A 23,658-nucleotide genomic window follows, 5' to 3' on the forward strand; every position below is an offset into this window, starting at 1 on the left:
AAATCAAATAATAATAATAAAAAAAACAGATCCTTTCTAAATTAAAAAAAAAGAAAGCTGAATAAATTATAAAACCATTCTTCACTCACTGATAAAGGAAGCACTACTGTAAAAATCACATACTGAGCCTTTCCCCAGACCTACTTCAAAGGAAGTGTATGAGGCCCAAACAGATGAGTTACCCTCTGTCTTCTCCCCTGCTTCTACTGCTTTTACAACAAATAAGCAAAGACTCTGAAGGTCACATCCTCAGAATCCCTATGCAGCAATGCTTGACGAAACAAAGGCCAGCAACAAAAACACTAATGCCTATCATACCGGCTTTTGTGTGCATCTATAGTACAGGAGCCAAAATACTCAACAGCATTCAGAAAAAATGCTATCTAGCTTCAAGCCGCAATATTTTGCTTCTGAATTTGAACCATTTTTCTGAGTGCTCTAGATTTATTATTGTTCTAGATTTATTATTGATGCAGCCTGTAGCATTTGTTCAACAGTTCTGCTCTCGCCAGTGAGCCAAGATTTGATTTGGTATAGATATGCCTCAATGCAGATATAGATAGATATCCATAGATGCGTTCTCTATGAAATAAGGGGAGCAAAAGCAAACACCATTTGAAGGGGGAATAAAAACCCAAGAAATGAAAGGGTGCTTCAGGCAAATTAAAATATATCATAATGACATACAGCAAGCTACTTTTCTTTAAGTGAATTAACTGTGTAAGCCATGCTCTGCACTCTTAAAATGACACCGTTCAGACCCAAGTCACCAGAAAACTGTTCCCTACTGCAGACGCATGGAGACGGTGCCTCGGCCCCTGCACGATGTGCCGATGACACCACATGTGAGCTCTAATGGCCACCAGGGGCCTGGTCAGCAAATCCATGCGCAGTCATACACTACAGAGCAACACAACCATCAGTCTACGATGGACCAGCATTGCTGCCGCTCACCACTGAGTTTGCTTGCTGCCACAGGCTATTCTTACAGCAAAAATCCTTTTTTTTCAACAGGACTTGTGGGATCACGATTAAACTCTAAAAGGTACTTTCAGCAAGCTATTATTACTGCTGAGTTTCTGGTAACGTCAGCTTTTTTAAGAGTCTAAGGACTTAGATCAAGCATTGCTTGACTTAAACACTGCATTTCTGACACGTGCTCAGTGGCACCCTACCCCACAAACAATGTGATTGACTACATTGGATTTTTTTGCACTAAATTATTTAGCAGTGTAATCAATGGTGTCAAAATCTATATTGCTCACAACTGCAACTTCCCTGTTTCCCCTCTTGAGAGCAAGATACCATAAGCCTACCACAGAGGAACTACATCTGAGGAAAATTCAAGCACAGATCATATGCTTCTCTGTTCCAATGTTACAAAAATTGCAGTAATGAGTAATTTTAAATCTGCTAGAGCTATGGCTTAGACTAACAGAGAATACATCCTTGTGCCATAAAAACAACAATAAAACTACAGTGTCAAGTTAATACTTGGTATAGGGAAATACTGCATTAGTAATCTTACCTATGTGCCACACTTCCCTCCTGGATTTCCTGAACAAATATTCCTAGTTCTCCCCTGTTTTCACTCTTCAGGCCCACAACACTGAAGCCCAGACCACCGCTTAAAGGTTTAATAAGCTCAATGGTCTCAACAAGACGACCCTGTTCAGCAGAAGAAAGAAAAGGGTATAAATATTAAAAATGTTGAAAAGTAGCATGAGAGTGTGGTAAACAGCTTGGTAAATGAGTTTCAGTTTGACTGCTACAGCTGCAGAAGGCTAAACAAGCTAATAACTGAAACACAGTTGTTCAGTTCTGATTTCTCACTGTGATATAGAAGCTGAAAATACAAAACATTTGAGAAATAAAAATTATTGCAGCCCTGAAGAAGAGAATATTAGGAAAAATAGTTTCATACAAAAGTCTGAGCTCAGCAGTGGCTAAAGCAGGATTCCTAAGTCTATACATTTTCAGAGGGTACAGCACAGCTTTGAAGCAGAACTCGAAATAACAGGATGAATTTCAGAAAGAGGGAAAATACAGGACTGCGTAGAAGGCTTTCCAGGAGAATGGCAGAAGGCTTCCATCATCTTTTACAGCTTAACTAGAAAAAAGCTGGAATACGCTCTGGGCCAAAGTCAGCCCCAAGAACTGAGGGACTTGCACACGATTTTGGCCTACCACAGGAAATACTTGTAAGATTACAGAACAATGCACAATAAGGCCAAAAAGGAATTTTCCATCTTATTTGAAATCAAATATCAAAACAAGGTTTTCATTAGTTATGCATTCAAGAGCATGCTATGACAGACAGTCCCCTCACGCGGGACGGGACGGCTGTCCTACACACGAGCACAGAAGGACACATACTGCACACGGTGTGCAGACCTGAGATGACCAGCTAAGGACACTAACTAGGCAGTGACAATGTCAAGGCTATTCTCCCAAGACCGTGTTCTCCTTTAGCAATTGTTCCTTAAATTTAAAGGCTAATTTTGTTTCATATAGCAAAAGAGTTGAGGTTTGCTTAATAACTCAATACCCTTAAAATAAGTAGACATGTATTTTAATCTACCAGATAAACAGTAATTCACATTTCACGGTTACCAGAAGACACAGTTACCTGGGACATATTTCTGATCAGCTGCTCAAAGTCATCGCTAGAGGATTTCCCATTAATCTGAGGAGTGACGGATTTCATCGACGCTTCCAGCGCGTTAGCTGTGCTGCCGTTCTGCTGAGCCAATAAATAGGACTCATTATGTGGTGAGGAACCAACACTCACACCATGATGGAGAAGCTGGGGGAACTCACTAGTGGTATGTATGGAAGGTGTAATATTTACCTGAAAAAGAGTGGTAACAGTATAGATTTACAGCCACAGACAAACTCATCCTACTGATCAAACAGTATCATGGTTAGCCAACTGTTTGTTAAAAATATTTAGTATCTCAATATTATAAATTTTTAAAAGAATGTTTTGTTCATTTATAATTGATGTAAGGTTTCAAATTATCAGCATAATATATGAAACAAATTGATGGAAATAATATAAATTTTTTTTCTGCGCTCTGCCTAGAATTCTTTTGTCCATATGAGGACAGCAGCCTGAAGTATTGCTTTAGGTAGTGGTAAAAAAGTCTGCACAAGCTGCTTCAACAGAACCCAGATTTTTAAAGATAAATTTATCAATTAATTTGCAATGAAAAAATGATATTGGAGGAACCTCACCAATTCTACAGAAAACAAAGCGCCCTTTAAAATTTCACTGATCAGGATTTCTGCATGACTATACTCTAAGGCTGCCGCTGTGAATCTCTGCACGGGCTCAATACTTAAACACAAAATTACTAAACAGTCTAAAATCACCAGGATGATTTGAAAAATCACAACCCTGCCTTTAGACAGACAGCCTTTTCTCACAGCGGAAAATAAAGTAAGAAAAAATCTCCAACCTGCTCAGCCATAGTTAACTGCCCATTTCCAGCCAGGACTCTGCTGACCCATCTAATGGAGTGGCTGGGAACGGGAGAAGGGAGATGCTGCTTTATACAAATGAATAAACCTCAGGGGAAGCAGAGGTCTGTTGTCCCACCCGCTTGTTGCCTACCAACAAGAACTATTTTACTTCACACCAATCTGTTTCATATTTGCCTGGCACAATAATTTCAATTTAAGACTACAACAGTGTGGCACTAAATACTTTTAATAGTTCTACAGTGCAAAAATTCCAGCTTTCCATACTTCAGTACAGAAGATAGGAGTTCTCTTTCCTCAAACTCTTATTTTTAAGTTTCAAAAATGAACAAAAAAAATTCAAAATCCATAACTATTTTTTAAATTACTTTCTAAACTCCATTTTTTAAAATGACTACTGCATCAGTTTCAACTTTTTAAATATGTCCTTCTGTTAAATTAATCAAATCATTCTGCTAAAACTGCTGTCATGAAAAAGTCACTATGGTGTTCACACAATTCTTTCTCAGTCTGGGTGCTTTACAAAAACATAATAGAATAAATGTCATTTTTTGAATATCTGCCTGGGAAACATCCCAACCTAATAGGTGAAAACCTATTTTACAAACTGTCTGAAAAAAAAGAGACTAGAAAGAAAAGAATTCAATACACAGTAGCACCTAGCCCTGCTCTGCCATAAAAAATTGGAAAGAGGAAAAACAGCACGTTTTGATCTCCGTGATTTCCATCACACAGCGATCTTGTTCTTTTGTCCATATTCCTGAGGAATCACTTGGGTAATATTTCAGATGAGTCATCTTTTTACACTTCCAAGGCATGCTGAAGTGGCCTTTGAGGCTCAAACCCAACCTCGTTCTAATGTGCACTCAAAGGCCGTTCTACATGGATCTGGTAGCACGGACGTTATAAAGTCAAGGAGAGATATTCCTTTTCTAAATCATTGTGCTCACTGCAGAAAACAGCACTGAACCACCCCGCTTGCCAAGGTTTGCATGCTAGCTGAAATATCACTGAAAAGAAATGCTGCACACTTCATATAATAGGAAAATGAACTCTCCAATCTACAGCAGTTTAATCAGACCTTTAAAAAGCTTCATCTCAAATTTCCAGTAAAACTCTGACTATGGCATATCTAGAATGCAGTGTGAAATACTAGGTCTTCTGTAGTAATTGATAGTGGCACTTCATTCGGATTACATCTGTTTTTAAGGAAACAGAGTTAAATGTTCAAGGGAGGACATGCTTAGTATGGAAATCCTACCTCACATGAACTGGCTTCTGATTTGTGATCAAAATGTTAACAGAATAAAGTGCTGCATATCTGTTTGTGCAAAACATATATTTTAGAATTAATCTTCCCTTCTCTCCCCAAACACACACACACTTTCAAAACATTGCTATTTTATAATGACATTTATAATGAACCCAAAGGCAGGAATTCAGAATTCCCATATCAACTGGAAATGGAAAGGTCATGACCCCTCTCTTCTTTTTCTTCACCACCGCTCCCACTCCCCAAATACAAGCTCCTAGCAGGGAAAAGTTGAGAAGAACTGGTGTGTATTACTGCTAATCACACAAGTATAGGTCATTCCGGAGGGAAAAATAAACCACAAGTGGAAATCTTAGAAAGATGATGCTCTTGTGGTTGCAAAAAATATTTTTCATAACATATAAATTGCACTACTTGGCAGTAATAAAATCACTATAATTCCATCACGAAAGTGCTTCACAGCACTGTGATTATGTAAGTACTGCATGAAAGAATATTGCTTTGTTCTATAATTTGGCTTATGTTAATTTGCCTTGATTGGCTTTCTCTTTACTGTATGTAACATCTGCAATATTGACATAATTTGGCATTAGACAAAAATAAAATTCACTGATACCACAGAGTATGATAAAACTTATGCTACAGACACACAGTTAGATGCTAAATGCAATCAAATACTGCTTACATGTAGCTGTTTAAGATGTTTTTAATAAAAAAGAAACTGTTCCACTCATGTCTGCAGTATATCAGCATTTAGAGGAACAGAATCAGCATTTTTAGATCTCAGCATTCAAAAGAACAAATTCCTAGTGCTTCTGCATTTTAGGCTTTGAGTTACCGCCTTTTAAGATCACACGCAAAATGAGGCAATATTTCATCTGATGTTTGGGTGTGCTGAGCAACAAAAAGGTCAACACCAGTAATATCGATAACAAAAGTAATAACTCAGGGACCATGAAAATCCTGCAGGGGGAGGTGGAGAGTGAGGAATTAACCGAAAAGTCCCTTTGTAGAAGGCCCCCTGCCCCTCCCCCTCCCCCCAAATTCCTCTTTTAAGGAGAAAAAGCAGCACCAGCTATTCAGGAGACACCCCGCTCCCTGGTAACCTTCCAAGGCAGTTCTGGTAACTGCACCTCCACTGCTCTGAGAACAAGCTCCGCCCCAGCGGGTACCAAGCAGATTCCTAAATTAGCTTTTTTTTTTTCCTTTAATGAGCATGCAAAATATTTTGTTTCAAACGACAGAACAGATAACGTTTTTGCAGAAAGGCATTTAAAATAATCACCAAAGGTTCTCATTTATTTGTGCAAATCACTGAGTTAAAGGACTATTCACAGAAAACTCAAAAGGTATAGTTTCTCTGTTTCGCATCTTTCCTAAATTTGCTTTGCAGTGATGAGCACCCAGCCATCACGTGTAATCCAGTATGTGGCTGCACTGCAGGGAGGGTGCTCTTCCATTCCTGCATTGTGCAGAAATAACTAGGGTCAAACTTGCAAGGAAAAAAAAATCCGAGGAATGTAGCCCAGCCAAGGAAAGGATTTTTTTGTTTTGGTAGAGCCCTGAGCTGAGCGGAGGAGGAGCTGGACAAGTGAGAGACAAAAAGGAAAGGAAATAACAGACAGAGAAGGATTGCCACTGCTGCCTGAATATTATTATTTTGTTTGGAAAAGAAAACATTAATTAGACATTTGAAAAGTTCAAAACATCACAATTTCTATTTTTATTTTGTGTCACTCCCTTATCTTCAAACACTGAGCTTTCTCTTTAGCATCAGAAAACAAACATTCATTGAAAAACAAAGATATTAAGAGGGAGAAAAAACACCTGGTTACTTTGGTGCTCCTCAGTTCAAGTGACTGGTGAAGTCATGAAAGTAATTCTCAAAAAAACACCCATTCAATATATTCATGTTCTAGAGTTCTCCTACTCAAATTCTTAACTTTGCAATGGCAGATTTGCAGTATAAACAAACCTTGTTTGCCTATTTAAGAAAAAGTCTTTAAAGCACGTATAAACAGGCATCAAAGTATCAGATTAAAAGTCGGCATGCAGAACACCAACATTCAGATGGAGCAACATGCCAGTAAGTCCGCACCACTGTGCGTAACAGAAACGCACACTCAAGAGATCCCTGGTAAGCACACACCAGCAGTGAAAGGGATCAATTTCCCAGAAGGGATCAATTAACACCCAGAAGCTTTAAGGAAGCTGGGCATCATATTCCAGAACACCACCACATATGGAGAAATACAAGCTTTCTCAGATCTTCATCTGGTGCTTAGAAGATCACTTATCTGTAGGAAAAAAAAAACAGGCAGTCTAACATTTTAGACCCTAAAAGGAGGTAGTAATTGTCGCAGGAATGCAAGCAGTATTTGTATGTGAAAATTAGACATTTACATCCTGTTTTTTGATGGGAAAATACAGCAGACAATTATCAGATTTCTCAACCTATTCTCCAGACTCATTGCACAAACAGAAGATGTGGTTCATGCTATCATCTGTATGCTTTCTGTATATGGCTGCTCCACATGACATTATCTCCTGCTCTCAAATTCATTGATGAGGTCACTACGCACTCACAAGAAGGTCTCATTTAGTGGCCTACTTTTGATGCCTGGAACAAATCAGTTTAATTTAGAAATAAATTGCAACCACTGCTCCTCTGCTCCCATTCTCTCCTCCCACTCTCTCCCGAAAGATGGCCCTCTCCTGAGTCTGCAAGGCTCTTACTGCTCTTTGAAAACTCACAATTAAAAACTAATGAACAACTTATTAAACTGTCACTTCCATTTAAATCTGAAAAGAAAGAGACTCCACTATACAACTTTCGGTACAGGTCACTGTGAAATGTCAAAATAAATTTAGCTACCTTAGTCTTTACTGGTTATTATCCCACAATGCCTAGCCACTGCACAGCTCATCAGCACCATCTGACATCATGGCCCAAACAGAGCTCCAACTCCAAATGCTTGGGAAACATCTTGCCTCCTTCCTCAGTCTGGCAGAGCTTGGCCAAAAAGCTGCACCACCATTCATGTGCCGTGCAATTTTCACCAACCAGTAATTTAAGAGTTTCAAAAGAACAACACCAACAAAACAACCAAAAAGAGAAAAATAAAGAGTGGCCTTGAACAAAACTAAGCCTCTGAAAATATCAAGAAATTTAATTTCTTTAACCTATTTTCTTATTTCCTGCCTATTTTCTTATTTTCTTCTTTGTCCTATTTCAATAGTGTTCTTTAAAAACACTTAAATAAAGCAAAGAGAAAACAGCTAATATTGTAACCTAAAATCCAGGGAAGAAATGGTTCTACAGAGACGTTATGGGCTCCTTGCTAAAGAGCTGACCCAAATCTAAGAATAGGCAGATACATACATTTGCATCTGCAAGTGTTCATATTAGCACAGCTCAGAATACAAATAGTTCCTGTGGCTGCTAGACTAGAGAGGTATCATCCAGCAAGCACAGACTCCTAAAGTTACTGCACAGATAAACCGGTAGGTACAGGGCAGCTGAACATTTGATTTGCTTTTTAAAAAATACATATCTGAAACTACCTCTCTCTGCTATCAGTTTACTTGCTGCATTTTACTAGTTTCAGTGATTGGTTTTAAGTAGAGAAGTATCCTTTAACTTCACAGTTAATGTCTAGTACTGGGAATTTAATTTGCTTTTTCAGCAAATTCCTGGTAAAGCTTCAGGCATACCTTCACTTCTGAGGATGTGTTCCCAGAGCCTTAAACCACATAATTCACCATAAACTGTGGAGGTCAGTTTTAGATTGTCCTTTTCATACAGTACAACGAACTTTTCCCCTAGAATTTTTTAACCACTCCAATCACTTCAAGTAACCTAGTCTCTACATACCAAATGTTCAAAATTTGAAAAACAGGGTAATGTATGGAACTGTAAATACCATTCCAGTGTATTTCTTGTCTGTGTAAAATAGCATCAAGATGATCAATGAGAAACAACAAAAAGCCAGACTGCGGTTTTCTGCTGCAACAGCCGGCAGAACGCTAGGACTTTCCACCAGTGGCAACCCCGTCCAAGGCCAGACGCGACTGCAGGCGGACGGCAAGGGCAGACTGCAGGGGCTGCCTCCTCCCACTCCAGCACTGCTGCATACCAGGCACGGCGCTGCCCATCTCACAGCAGTCAACAGCAACAACCATTTGCAGAGCCAGACGCCGTCTAGTCCTAATGCAATTGCTGAACTACTTTTTATATTCAAGTTCTTATTCTAATAACAAAAAAATAAAGTAATAGTAATAACTGAATCTTTAAAACAAAGACGCTCCTTTTCTTATCCCCGCAGAGGACATGCAGAAGAGTAACACGCTCTATCCCAAGCAAGAGGAGGGATATAGTGCTCCTAGTAGGAGCTCTTGCTTGTCTTTATTCACTTATTTCTAAGTAATAATTAAAAAAAAAAAAAATCAATCCTCATTTCCTTACGAAGTCCACATTACAAGAACAATTTTCCTCGTATATTCTCATTTTTAGCAGGGTACGGTGTAGACGGGCAGTAAAAGGTTACTAGGAGAAAAGTCGTAAACACACACACTGTGGGCTTCACCAAAGCCCAGCAAAGTCAGCAGGTACTTCTCTCTCAGTTCCCTGAAGCTTTGGATCAGCTTCGATTTAAGCTACTTAATTTCACTATTCAACATGCAAAGACACACACACATTTTGCAACTTTTCAATTTTCCTCTTGCCCCTGGGAGACGGATTTCCCTACCTGATCTCTCAGCTGTTGTACAGAAGTCTGAAGGTTGAGGATCTGGTTGAAGAGAGGACTCTGCAGCACTGATTTCAGTAAGCTCAGCTTTTCCTCATTTGCAATGTCACCTCGATCCCGAAGCTTCGCCTGCAAGCGCTCCACGGCCTGGAGGGCCCGATGCGTATCTATAGTGATATCCATATCCCGTCAGCAGCAGTTTAGAAACATTCACACACAAGCAGGTAACGGAGTTTAATGTATCACCCTCTTTCTTTCAAACTACGGAGAACTTGAACGGTTCAGATCCGAACAAAAATCCCAGCCCAAACATGTCTTAATCAGGAAGTCACAGGCAAAGCACAAGACTGAAGCCAAAGAAAATTACATTCTTGTCCATTAAGAACTGTGTTACAAATGTGAATGAACCTTCATTAAAATTCAGTTGCAGGAATTGTGGCTACAGGCAACTGTAAATAAGAAGTGACAGCGATACCCCAATGAAAAAAAAAATGTCTTTTTCACACAAACTGTTTTAATTCTATTAAAAAATAAATTAATGAAATCAAGACAACAGGCTATGAATTAAATACACTAAACAAATGTGGTGTTTTCCAATATAAAATGCAAAAATAAAATACATCACATATTTCTAAGCGCAGTAGCTATTTTTGACAAAATGTATTTCAGCTGTGTACAGCAATGTCCTAAATCTATCATGCACACTTAATTTAGTCACAAAAATAGACTGATAAATATTAAAAAATATTACCAATTGTTTCCAACATGTCTTCTGCTTCTCAGCTTCTATTCCCAAATGATAACAGGCAGCTAAAACAGTATTTCCCTGAAAAATAACAGAGAGGGAAAAGGGTCACATTTACGGAATCCTAAGTATTGAGCTTTGAAGAAGGAAAAAAAGAACTTCTCAAAACAAGGGAAAAATAACAACCCATGAACAAAAACCCAGTCGCCTTGGATAATTAAAATAACCTCAGAACTGACCCTATTCAGATTCACTTTGGAGCTTAAACCCTGCCTGCAATTTGTTTTTAGGAATGTATCTTGTAATATTTTCACATTTCCACATCAAAGATGCTGTCTGTGTACAGTTGCACAAACTCCTTCATTACTTTCATCAGAAGCTATGAATCACAGCTGTCACTGATACTTTACATTTCCTTACTTTTCAGTGATTCATAACAACATTCCCCATGGGAACCATTTTCAAGACCTATGTTGACAATTTCAAGTACATTTCTGAGTGCAAATATAAGAGCCTCAGAATAAGCCATAGCACATTTTTGAAGTCACCTTTTAAAAAGAAGAGTCACTTACTCACAAAGCCTTAATGTCACACAGACTTGCAGGACCCAGGTGCTACAACCTCCATTACAACACATTCCAGACCCAGGTAGGTGGAAATTCCACACAGGGAGGAAAACATCTGAATTTTGTTGTGTGGGGTTTGTTTATTTGTTTTCTTATTTTTATTTTCTGTGCCTATCTGAAGTTGCTAAGAAGTCTGGAGTATTTAAATACATTTGATGCAGACGGATAACTGAGAAAAAAAAACACGTGAGGATTCCAAATATGTGACTTGAAATGTACATTTTATTTTGGTACCTTTCACAACTGTACCTTTGTATTCTTGATAATAGCAATGAAATTTAAGATACAAACCCAATTTAAATCTGGTGAGCTTATCACTGTAAAAAGAGCTGTGATCTCTCATTCAGGAAAGGTAAGTTTTTAGTGAAACTCAGGAGGTAGATAGGTAAAGGATGCTGTTGACAGATAACTGTATAAGAAAGCCCAAGTAAAACTCAAAAGGACCATTAGTCATACAACCCAAACACAATAAGCACGCATCAATTCCCACAATAAATCTGAGAAAAAAGCTGACAACAAGGATCACAAGCCCGGCTGAATATTTTGACAAATCTGTATTTTCTGTAGTTTGTGCAGAAAACCCAAATCAAGTGAATTTAAAATTGCTTTAAGTTCCATTGCCAAAATGTCTCCGGTTTCAACAAGCCTGAAGCTTCATATCAGTTTATTTTTATTGCATCTGAACATGCAGATACACCGATATTGACTCACTGAGGTTCTTTTTATCACGATCTACTACCTTGGGATAGGCAAGAAATTCAATTCCTTAGTGTAACCTTGTCAGAGTAACCTTATTCCATGATCTAAAGTACACAATTATACATGCCAGTAATGAATAAAACAAGCTTTTTATGAATTTATTCTCTCAGTTGGCAAGGTAAACGCCAGAACTTGATTACCAGATCTGAAAATGAGGCCAAAGAAGACCCTGTGTTTTTTACTTTGTCAACCTACATAACAAGACAAAAATATCTATTTCACATGGGAAGGGTTGGATTTTTTAGATTACAAAGGAAGGGTACTTCCATATCAACAAACCACCATCACATCCTTTATTCAGAGCTCCTATTTACTAATAGCAACATTTATGCCATGCCGCTTTCCTCAGTGGCAGTGCCAACTAACACAGCTCTTTCCTATTTCACCATTCCAGATTTTTCTCTACTGTAAGTATAGGGCTCTATAGTGAATGCAACCAGAGAACTGAGTCAAAAACAAGAAAAAAATGGATTTTTAAGTCACTCCAGTCTTGAGATCCTGTTTATCACACTCCCACACATGCATACGTGTAGCAGCACAACCCATGGGCAGCACAGGTGCAATGACAAGCAACTGGGAGAACTGATTGTGGAAATGGGCTTTAGATCTTCAGCTCCACCTTTTGAAAAACTGAGCAGGAAAAATAAAAATACAGAGTTGTTGTTCTTCTGCTTTGGCTTCTGACTGCCTCAAAAAGAGAACAGCCATAAGGACAGTCCATATCTTTTTGGACTAGCTACATCTTGCTTGATATTTTTTATAGACTTGCCTAAAATCTTACTCTTGGTGTGGTATGAAAAGCGTGTTTCACAAGTGAGAGAATGGACAAGGTCACCACTGTGCTCAGGCAGGCCTAGAGGCAAGATCTCTGATGATTTACAATGGACATTTTCTCAAAACGGACACTTACTGAAAGAAGTCATTAAATACACTACATAGATGAAGATGATTATATCTAATTTGCAACAAAAAGACATGTTTGGCTCTGTTAAGATTCTTATGTTACACTTCCTGTCTGCATCTTCCTTTAAAGGCAGGAATACTGTAAGAACTGTCCTAATGTCAGCAAATCATTTTTTTTCCCTCAGTGTATTTTAATTCTCTTTAAATCTCCTTATTTTGTGTTTGCATTAGCTGAGATTCCCTCATCAGCTGACCCGCTTAATGCTTTTGTTGTTTGTGGCAAAAAGATGGACGCAGACTGAAATTGCCATCAGGATGTTTTCACTCAAGACGCTTCCTCTGACGCAGAAGCAGGCCAAAGAGGCATCAGCAGTATAGTCAGCCACACAAGGTACTTCTACATGTTGTAGTCCATGCTGACCCGCGCTCACGCCTGCCCGAGCTCTGAAATGGCGAAGAGCCACGTGACTCTGCTCCTGCTGTGTCACATCCGTGCCAACAAGTGGGACCTGTCAGCACCAGCTTAATGTCAAAAATACATAGCAAAAGTAGTGGAGAAGCAAGCATGCATCTGTCCAAAATGCACCACATAGGCAAATACCCATAATCACCACCACCCATTACAGATATAATCCCTGGCCTTTAGAAAGCTTTTTTCCAGGTATTTTAATAATTATGCAGTGGAGCAAACCTTGCCTGGGGAGAAATATGGAGGCATACATGATTATTTGTTGAAAGAACCAAATTTGCTATAGTGAATATTTTTATAATAACATCACATGCTTTTAGATGCACAAAAGATAAATTTATTTCTGATTCTGTTATTTTCTGTGCTCTTGGCAAACTGTATTACAGCAGGCTTATGCCAAAACCAGCCCTTCTATACATGATACAAATACTGTTCATGCCCTCAAAGAGCTTACAAGCTTAGCTTAAAGTAGATTTAACTATTTTTGTGTTTCAGTACTAAAGTTCATTAATCTCTTTACAGTAATAAGAACATGAACTGAATTAGACCTTTTTATTGGCAACTTGAAGAAATATTGCTAGATGAATACGAAGTTAAATTCACTTTCAGATTTTTAAAGTCACAGGTATCTGATAGACGAGGCATTGAAAATAAAAACACACTTCCTTTCTTTCTTCCTGTTTCATAATAGGAATGTGTAAAATACAGATAACGTTAGCCAAGGTACATTGTAAGACCCATGTAATCTCCTAAAGCATGCACAAAAGCGGGCCGACCACCTGGAAAGCAGTTTGCAGAGAAGGACCTGGGGGTCCTGGGAGACAAGTTAGCCATGAGCCAGCATGAGCCTTGTGGCAAGAAAGGTCACCAGCTTCCCGGGCTGCGTTAGGCAGAGCATTGCCAGCAGGTCAAGGGAGATGATCTCTGCTCAGCCCTGGTGAGCCCACGCCTGGGGTGCTGGGTCCAGCACTGGGCTTCCCAGTACAAGGGGACATGTCCAGCAAAGGGCCGCTAAGACAGTGCAGGGCCTGCAGCATCTCTCCTACGAGGACAGGCTGAGAGAGCTGGGACTGTTCAGCCTGGAAAAGAGAAAACCAAAGGGGGGATCTTATCAGCGTGTAGAAATATTTGAAAAGAGGGTGTGGAGCAGATGGGGCCAGACTCTTCTCAGTGGTGCCCAGCAACAGGACGAGAGGCAACAGGCAAAAATTGAAACACAGAAGGTTTTGTCTCAACCTTAGGAAAAACTTTTTACTGTGAGAGTGGCTGAGCACTGGCATGGGTTGCCCAGAGAGGTCGTGGAGTCTCCATCCTTGGAGATACTCAAAAGCCATCTGGACACAATCCTTGCAAACGCGTTCCAGGTGACCCTGCTTGATCTCCAGAGGTCCCTTCTAACCTCGACTATTCTATCATTCTGTGAAAAGCTAAAGATGATCCCTTTTAAATAATTATTAATGCACTTGCACTTCTGAAATTTGACCCTTCCTGTGCTGACTCATGAAAATATATTCTCACCCCCATTTTTAAGGTGCCCTTCTTCTGTAAGGCCAGTTGCCAGAAAACAGTTGACAGGCTGCAGTTGTGGTTTCTTAGTGCCCAGTCCTAAAACACTAAAATCCACAGGTGTAAGAATTTACAAAATATAGCCATGAAATTTATGTTGACTTTCCTTCCCTTTTTTCATTGCAACTATCCGAGCCTTCTGGCTGAACAGCCAGAAGGTGCACGAAACAGAGCAGCTGACCCACTTCCATTAACTACACTTCTACGCTTGATGGTATACTTTCTGCAAGGAAAATTACTCTGTTTCATTCACCGATAGTCCATCTACTATTTCACAAATCCATTTCAGATAATACCTTGGAAACTAATGCTCATAGCACTGGATTAGTAAACATGTGATTGCCAAAGATAGAAACTACAGTAACAGGCTTTGTCCTATAGCTCTTACATTACTGGAAGTTTGCTCAAGATAGGACAGAAAGAGTGATATCCAGGCCCAAACTTTGGCTAGGAGGTGTGGGAGATTAAAACCAAATCTGATCCAATTAAACAGCACAGTAACCATAACATACATCTTACAGCCCCCAAAATGAGCATTTCAAACGTTTAATCTACGTTTCAACACCTGGGCCTGAATTTGGCTGAGCTGGAGATACCCTTTCGTGCTTGGTTTTTATCTCCTGTCCTTTCCCTCCCCTACTTTCTGGCTACCACTCAAGCAGGCATGTTGTCTTAGCACCACTTGGCAAGGGAATGAAAACCAAACCACACAGGAAAGGGAAGATACTAATTACTACTAAAACTTTTATTTTGCCTGCAATTTACAGAAGGAGATGTTCAGCTGCACTCAATCACCTTCCTCACACTGGCTACCATTCATGTGAAGAAAATTAAGGTGGTCTCTGGACTCCTGGAAAAAGTGTTTTTTCCATCTATATAAAAACAGCCAAAAACATACAAGGGATGTTGAAAAAAACAACTTCGCACTTTCTATTTATTCTTCTACTCCCATGGAGGCAATTCTGTTATTACACACATACCTCCTAGAATTACAAGCAATGTTACACAGACTTGACAAGTGTAGCCCGGCTGGTATGGCCTTTACTGCTCTTAATGAAAGTGATATGCATACTTTAGCATGCAGGGAAAGGGGGTGGAAATAAATAAATGCTGGAGAGCAGTGACAGGCAGGGAAAGCAGAAACAGAACCAATAAACATAAAGGAAGGCACTGGAAAAAAAATGCTAGCCTACTGCTTTACTGACAGGACAGCAATGTACAAAATTAACACCAACTGCTCGCTTCATCAGCCAAGAGTGCTTAGACTGCACACCTCCGGATGACAGAAGAGAGAACTGATTCAATACAAGTGAAAGCAATTTGTATTAAGGATTTAATACAAGAAAAAGCAATATGCACTGCTCCACAAGGCACAAAGCAGATTTCCAGTGACTAGCTGGAATGTAACAGACAAAAAACACAAGAAGCCCCAAATTTACATTTAAAAGCTGCACTTAGGAAAAATTGTTCTGAAATATTCAAAGTAAAAATAAAATGGCAGTTCACAAGCTAATATAAATTCTACATTAAGACTGCAAGCATTTTTTTTGAAAAGTGGTGTCACTAGCCTCTTGAAATTTAGCACAACATTGAATGCACCAAAAATATTTTAAAAGGTAAAAGCAGTAACTTTGTATGTCACAGAAGAGTACTGTGATAGAGCTAAACAGTATTATGTATTTTGAAGCAACTACGAACAAGGGATTTTCAATGTTCAACTATTTTAAGCTTTTGTACAAGTCACAATATTGTTTTAAGGGAAACTTATAATGCTTTTGGATAAATAAGCTATCTACCCACTTCATTTTAATTAATAATGTTCTGTGATTCGGGAAGCTACTCTGCATGACTGCAATATTCCTGTTAGTTGATGCACAAGCTATAATTGCAATTTGGAATCGGGCCTAAAATATACTTATTGCTTTCACCTATTGACAAACGTGTGCGATGCAGGTTAATCAGAACTAAACAATAGGTAGTATGCAAAGACAACAACATATCTGGGTAACCTTTCTTTTTGGTGGGGGCAGGGGAGAGTAAGCAAAGTATTTAACAAATGGATAACCTGTTTAGAAAAAATGGTCTCTCATCAAATATTTTAAATTTAGATTAACTGGAATCATTTTTTCAAACATTTAAAACACAGGATTAGCTTCAAAAACCAAAAAGCAACTTCTCAGCATACACAACATATATGTCTCACTACATATATTGAATTAGTATATCAAATCCAAGCACGTTTACATCTCAAAAACAATTATGTGTAAGGTTAATATGGTCTATTTACTTTCAGCATAGGGATTAATGCCTGTATTTATTAAATTCCATTAAACTTAATTAAACCTATCTCCTACAATAGTTGCATCTCCTAATGTACATTGGACACTTCACAGAGATGAAAACTGTATGCATAAATGAACAAATAAAAGGTCCCACTGAATAGTCACCTTTTTCCTTACTATCTGAAAACACTATAAAGTAAATACTATGTATTGTGAAAGCACAGGAAGAGCAGTGCAGATCACTGCTACAACATGTAACAAGAACACTGCAGAAGGCTGCTCAGATGCCAGGACCAAGTCTGAAAACCTGTGCGAGAAATACTCCAATACTGCCTGGGACAGTTATTCCAGAAGCAGAAGCCAGCAGTACCCTAAAGCATTTTTCAGTGAACAGAGGGCACTGAAAACAAAATGACATACTCAGATATTCTCTTGCTGGGATCTCCAATGGTGAATCAAAACTATCCTTACGAATGGTAAGACCGTACGCCACCAGCATGGCATTCCACTAGCTTTAAACTGCTTTAAATGGGGTGTTTCAAGGCAAAGCCATTTAGATGGAAAATTTTACTAAATCCTATCTGCAGAAATTTAAGTTTGTTTATATGAAACATGGACCAGGTGATTTAAAAGGTCTTCACAATCGTTTTCATTACAGTGATTAAAGAATGATAAAAAGAAAAAGCAGGAACACACCATTTACAGTGATCTGAGTGACTAAAAAGTTGTATGGCATTAATCCCCCCAGAGCTCACAGACACAGAGACAGACAGAAAATTAGCATGTAAGTAGTGCAGCTCCTTCTTCCCTAGTGCTGATACCGATCTAACTTTCCAAGTGCACTTTCATGCTAAGAGATGGAAGAATGTATCAGGTTCCTGAAGAAAAACTTCTTGAGAGCACAAAGCAAATCACTGGAAATAAACCAGCAACCGTTACCTGCATGTTTCTGTTAATAAGATGGAAGTACAAAAAATTTATGCCAAAATCGATAAAAATTTGGGGGGGGGGGGGGAGTTAAGGGGATGCTGTAATAAAACTTGTTGCTAGTTAATACCTATTTAAATATGTCCTCAGACATTTTCGCTCTACACTCTTCTTTCTAGTGTTACACATCTTCCCGTTTGCCTGTGAGCAGCAAGTAGCGTTTCCCAAGGACATTTTACTACCTTCCCCCTTCCTAGTTCAGATTCTTCCCTCCCAATCAGCTGTTCTCTAGGGAAACACATTGCTGACACTGATACCAACCGGCATTTCAAAATACACTTCAAGGACAGCAGAATTCAGACCCTTCAACCCAGCAGGCCACGGCTCTGACTGGGCAAAAAACTCCTGCTGTACCTTCTGGTACCATAACCAGGAATGACATCTTCCACTCAACAGGTTGTACTAGCAAAACTTCCTGCAGGTGTTGAGGACCAAAAATATAAATGGACAAGGTGCTATTTTCACAACTGAAGAAAAAAATGGGGGAGGAGAGAAAAAGGATGAAACAATGTTCAGCAAAATAACAAACCAAATCTGTTAAATGCAGTACAGGGAGTTAAACTGTCAGCTTTGTGACAGACTACTATTCTTTACAATAGTTTATGAACGGCCTTGAAGGAAAGACAGAAAACGACACAGGAAAAGAAATTACCCCAAAAGAACACCCTTTTCTTAATACAACCTATGCAGTTTCCATTGGCCAAATCTATCAAAAGGCAAAATCTGGGCTTACATTTTGCCCCTCTAAATCCACTGCATAATGTAGATCAATGTGTTTAAATAAATATGCACTGAGTCTTTAGAAGGCTATAATTGAGACCGTAACTGCAAGAGCTCCCTAACATCAATAAAACAACAGACAGAGGAAGATATGAGCGAAAACACTGGTGACCTCTCCTCAGCAGTTGCAACGATGTCAAGGAGCCAGCCAGGTTTTATGGAGTCTTTCGTACGAATCCGATGCGCAGAAGGAGTGGTTTTGGCTGGGCCTCCGGGGTTTTTCTGCTTTTCACTTTAATGGGTTTTGGCGCCAGAGGACTTGGCGAGACCCTGGGTGCGGCCGGGACCGCCGACCCACTAAACCCACAGCAAGGCAGGGACGGCAGTCGCCCCTGGGCGAGGGCTGAGTCTCAGCGCCGTGGCCCCGCGCCCCCGCAGCCGCTGGCTGACAGCGCCGCGCAAATTCCCTGGCACAAGCGGAGCAGAAGGAGGCTGGTTGCCGGCATCCACATCCCACCCGGGCCCGACGCGGGCCACTGCGCATGCAACACGTCCGCAGCATGTCCCCTGCCGCTCCCGCCGCGGCAGCCCCCCGCACGCAGGGGGACGCGGGGCTGCAGAGGCCCGCTCAGCCCTCCCCGAGGAGGCAGCCGCAACCGCCACGGCACCGCTGGCAACACACACCTTCAAGAATAGGTCTCGGGCGCTCAGAGCGCAGCAGGTGAGCAGCAAGGGTGAGAGAGGAGGTACTCCGCGAGGATAAAAGATTCCCCGCTGGGAGAAGGGGAAAAAAAAAGGAGGGAGGGAGAGAAAGACAAATGAAAGCCCGCCTTGCAGCAACAGGAGACCCGGCTTTTGTTTACACGGAGATGGCTCCCGGGCGGGCAGGCCGGCCGAGCCCCGCGGACCCACCGCCGGCGCGCATCGCCGGGCCGGCAGCAGCCGCGGCGCGGAGGGGGGTCCGGCCACCCCCGCCCGCTCCACCCGGGCAGCAGCAACAGGCGCCGCCGCCCGCAGCCCCCCGCGCTCCCAGGCCTCTCTCCTCCTCCAGACCGCCACCGCCTCCCCCCAGCAAAAAAAAAAAAACAAAAAAAAACCAAAAAAACAAAAAACAAAAAAACCTTTGCAAAATAAATAAATTCGAATAAAATAAACTCAAAACTTTAGCGGCGGCGGAGGGCTGCCTGGGGCCGCAGATGGGCGCTCGCCCCCTCCGCCGCCCCCCGCGGGCGCCCCGCCGCCCCCCGCGCCCCGCTTACCGCGACGGCTCCGCGGGCCCCGCTCGCCGCCTGCGCCCTGCCCGCCCCCGCGCAGCGCCGCCGCGCCGCGCCGCGGGGGCAGCGCACGCAGGCACGCCCCGGCCGCCCGGAAACCTAATCCTGCCCGCCGCCCCCCCGCCGCCGCGCAGCGCAGCGCGGCCCCGCGCCCGCTCACCGCCTCCGCCGGCCCGCTGGGCACGGCGCGGGGAAGAAGCGAGGGGGAGAAGGAGGAATCGGCCTGGGGCTTCCCAGGGCTCTCCCGGCCGTTGTTGGGTTTTCCTTTTTTTCCTTTCTTTTCTTTCCTTTCTCTCTCTCTCTCTCTTTTTTTTTTTTTTTTTTGGTATTCCTGCCCCCTCACACACCTCCCCCCAGGGAAGTTTCCCCGTGTCGCTGCCGGCAAGGCGGCGGACGGGGCGGGGTGGCTGAGCACGCACCGAATGCTAACAGCTTGATTAGATCTAAAAATAGCTTTGCGCTAATTTGGGGGGGGGGGGGGGGTGGCACTAATTTTCTGTGATTTCCCACTTCGAAGGTCTGCTCGTAAAATTAACCGGGTGCAAACACGCTCCCCTCCGGATATTTAAAAAGATACTGTGCACCATCTCTCTGCCAAACTCTTCCCTATTTGTAGATGTGCCTGCTAAAAAGTTTGGGCCCGGCCTTGTGACTCGCTCTGCCACAGCGGAGCAGCGCGAGCGCGTGCCGTGCCCTTCTCGTCCCCCCACAAACCGCCATTTTCTCCCCCAACACAGCTTGGACAAGGAGGGCCCGGGTTTGAATGGAGAAAAATAGGAAATGTTTGGAAGCAGGAAAACATGATGAAATAAGACCAAACGATGAATAATGTCATAGGACTAAATAGGAGGTGATTATCCCTCTTTCTAAGCAACTGTGGATTCATGTCTTAAGTAAAAAGCAGAAGATGCTGCGTGCCTTACACACGTTACACGAGTAAAGAACATCAGGCTGGAATGATTGCTATGACAACAAAAATCAGTTCAGCAAAAAGTCCAAGTATTTTGCTTTTTGTTTGTTAAATTTGCTTCTTCTAGCCAATGTGATAAGGATCACAGCCTCCCCCTTTTGCTGCGAAGTAGGTTTACTCAGTCAGCTCTGTTGTGATAACACTCTTCAAGCTAAAAAGGAGATCTGGACTGTTCTGCTGAATGCGTCATCTGCTAGTCTGCAGGAGCTTGGTGCATTGTTATTTTGCTTGTCTCGTTTGATTTTTTTCTCCAAACCAGTTTGAATTGTAAGTGTTCCCGTATTTGTGTGATAGGATTCTTCTTATTTTAATCCCACAAACAATTTTTAATAAGTCATTATTTTGGAGATAAAGTGGAATACCATTCTAATATATAAAAGAGGATTGTTAAATGCAACCCTGCTACCAGCACTTTCACAAGCTGGAAATTTCTTGTGTAAGGTTTAAAAAATACAGTTCTTTGTACACTTCCAGGATTATTTTGTTTCTTTTAATTTTACACGTAATCTTCTGAAAAAAAATTACCCCCAAACCATATTTTTCTTATTTATTACAGCTGTCAGACTTAAGAACTCCAGATCATTAACTACCTTTTTCTCTGCTGTACATGAAACATGTATGTAATCAGACCTCGTTAACAGTCATTCTTTCATGTCTTACCTGAGAAAAATTAAACACTTTCAAGATCTGAAAATCACAGGTTCACATTTTTTGATCCAACATTTGCTGGTTAACATACTGATCCTTTAAATTAAATATTGAGAGTCTGTGTGCTATAGTTATAACAGTGACTGCTCTGTAAAGTGTCCCACCAGCTTTCCACGTTGCTTGACTCCAGAATGAAATCTTAAAAAGAAGGTACAGCTTGTTTGCATACATCATTATTTAATAAATAAAATGAACCACATCTGGATGCAGAATCAGACTATTGTTGTTATTGATTCTGTTGCTGTGGCTTTAACCATGGCATCCCACTGAAATAAAATACAGTGACACTAGTAAGCATATTTTCAGCTCAGACTGGCCAAAAACAGGTCCAAATGGCAGTTTATTCCTTCTGATGTATAACAACATCAGCTGTGTGATAATTCTTCCCATTGCAACTTGTATTTGTGTGCGATGTCTCTTCCAGATAATTCTTTTAATGTGCAATCTGCTATTCTCAAGTAGAACTGCATCTGCAATTCTACTCAGATGCCATGGCTCTCGAAGTATATATTAAGTAGATTATACTCACAGAAGTTCAAAGAATCATGCTACCTTAGGCCTTGCCTGTATTGAAAGTTTTTGCATGGATGTAATTATACTAACTTAACAGTACCCACAAACCTAGCTGCTTGATAAATGCACGGCACATCTGTACCAGGAATTTGCATCACGGTAACATCATGAACTCATTTAAAATAACTGCTTCCCTTCATGCAGACACAGTTTTAGGGAAGAAAACTATTGAGGGTTGGAGTACAGTAGCTGTCCCGCAGATCTACTTGATAATAGATGAGATGACTAGACAGACGTCAACAGAGAATTCATGTTTATTCTTCTCCGCTTTCCACAGGAAGTGCTACCAACTAGGACAAGAAGACAGTCATTTTACTGACTCCACGATGGTAACCGTGTTACCTCTCCAGCTGCTTCCCCAAGAAAGAAGGTCACAAACTGCTGACGGTGCCACAGGGTGGGCTGGGTGCTGGGTGCTGGGCGCTGGGCGCAGGGCGCAGGGTTTAAGTGGTATCATGCTGCGTTTTGAAGGATACCGTTATCCTTAAACTGGGAGGGAAGAGAATCTACTTTGTACGCAAAGCGCAAATGTGTTCACAGACTAAAGATTAATCAATTTACCTACATACACATATGTATGTTGTTTTAAATAAAAATTACAAATAGCTTTGTAAAACAAGCTTTCCTCAGAGACTTATCATTACAGCAAAAGCCCTAATGTAATATTCTGTCAGAAAAGACTCTTAAGCAGGAGACGAAGGAGGAATTAAAAACATTCAATGTTGTCTAATATTAGTCCCCAGTAATATTTCATTTCTGAAGCCAATTTAAAAAATACTCATGGTAGAAAGATCAATATTGGACGAGATGTCTGTCTTCCTGATTTACTTCTGGTATTCACATCTCGCTGGTAAAATAGCACAGATTAGTATTAACAGTGCACTACATAGATTTATTAGAAGACATGAAGGAAAAGTAAATGCACAAAAAAGTCTTCAGAAATAGAAATAGAAGGCTATTAAGTTATCCATTAAGTTATCCATTAGACCACTGTTGGGAATCTAGTCATTTAAAATGGTAGTGGGAACAGGACCCAACAAATGAAATGAGAGAGAGTCTGATTCTACTCTATTTCACTGACTTCCCTGGAAAAAGGATATTGCCTCTAAAGGACATTTGACAGCATTTATGGCACAAGTCAGTCTATCTCCTAAGAAATTGGTGTATTCACAGAGTTGTTTAGTTTAACCACTCTGGGTATTGTATTTGTGTGTAGACATTGCTTTGTATGTTATATGTGTGTTTGTAAATATATATGTGTGTGTTATGTATATATATATAAAAACACACATATAATTTATATATTTATATATTTGTATATTTATATAGACATAGTCATAGACGTATAAGTGTTGGCTTCTCTGCTTGACAAATTCCATTTCTGAATTAAGAATAAAACACAAAGAAAGATTCCAGTAAACCTTTTTCATAAACACTACCTTAATTAAAAATATAATAAATTTCAGGTTTTATACCTTCAATACGTACAGCATAATTTTGCCACTGCATATGCATGTGAATGTGTGTATACATAGACACAGTATTATACTTTCCAATAGAGCATTTATTCAT

General features: G+C 40.6%; 1 protein-coding gene and 1 long non-coding RNA gene across 16 annotated transcripts in view; one reads left to right on the forward strand and one right to left on the reverse strand.

The window, feature by feature from the left end:
- Positions 1-20,253, reverse strand: part of MPDZ (multiple PDZ domain crumbs cell polarity complex component) — a 98,113-nt gene extending 77,860 nt beyond the window's left edge. For 5 of the 15 annotated variants that reach the window (XM_064501581.1, XM_064501579.1, XM_064501576.1 and 2 more), the window contains exons 1-5: positions 19,821-19,959; positions 10,256-10,330; positions 9,505-9,671; positions 2,630-2,851; positions 1,529-1,668 (exon numbers count right to left, since the gene is read on the reverse strand). In XM_064501581.1, the coding sequence (XP_064357651.1) occupies positions 1,529-1,668; positions 2,630-2,851; positions 9,505-9,671; positions 10,256-10,271 (545 nt within the window). In that variant the 5' untranslated portion in view covers positions 10,272-10,330; positions 19,821-19,959. Of the gene's footprint in view, positions 1-1,528; positions 1,669-2,629; positions 2,852-9,504; positions 9,672-10,255; positions 10,331-19,245; positions 19,336-19,820; positions 19,960-19,995 lie in introns of those variants that run through there. The other 10 variants (XM_064501578.1, XM_064501580.1, XM_064501572.1 and 7 more) reach the window with 6 other exon arrangements.
- On the forward strand, positions 18,716-22,705 carry LOC112981839 (uncharacterized). Its single transcript, XR_003258834.2, has 2 exons — positions 18,716-19,282; positions 22,364-22,705. It is a non-coding gene; the product is annotated as an uncharacterized LOC112981839 (long non-coding RNA).
- The last annotated feature ends 953 nt before the right edge of the window (positions 22,706-23,658 follow it).

This window comes from Dromaius novaehollandiae, chromosome Z, assembly GCF_036370855.1.
Source record: "Dromaius novaehollandiae isolate bDroNov1 chromosome Z, bDroNov1.hap1, whole genome shotgun sequence".
NCBI classification, from domain to species: domain Eukaryota; kingdom Metazoa; phylum Chordata; class Aves; order Casuariiformes; family Dromaiidae; genus Dromaius; species Dromaius novaehollandiae.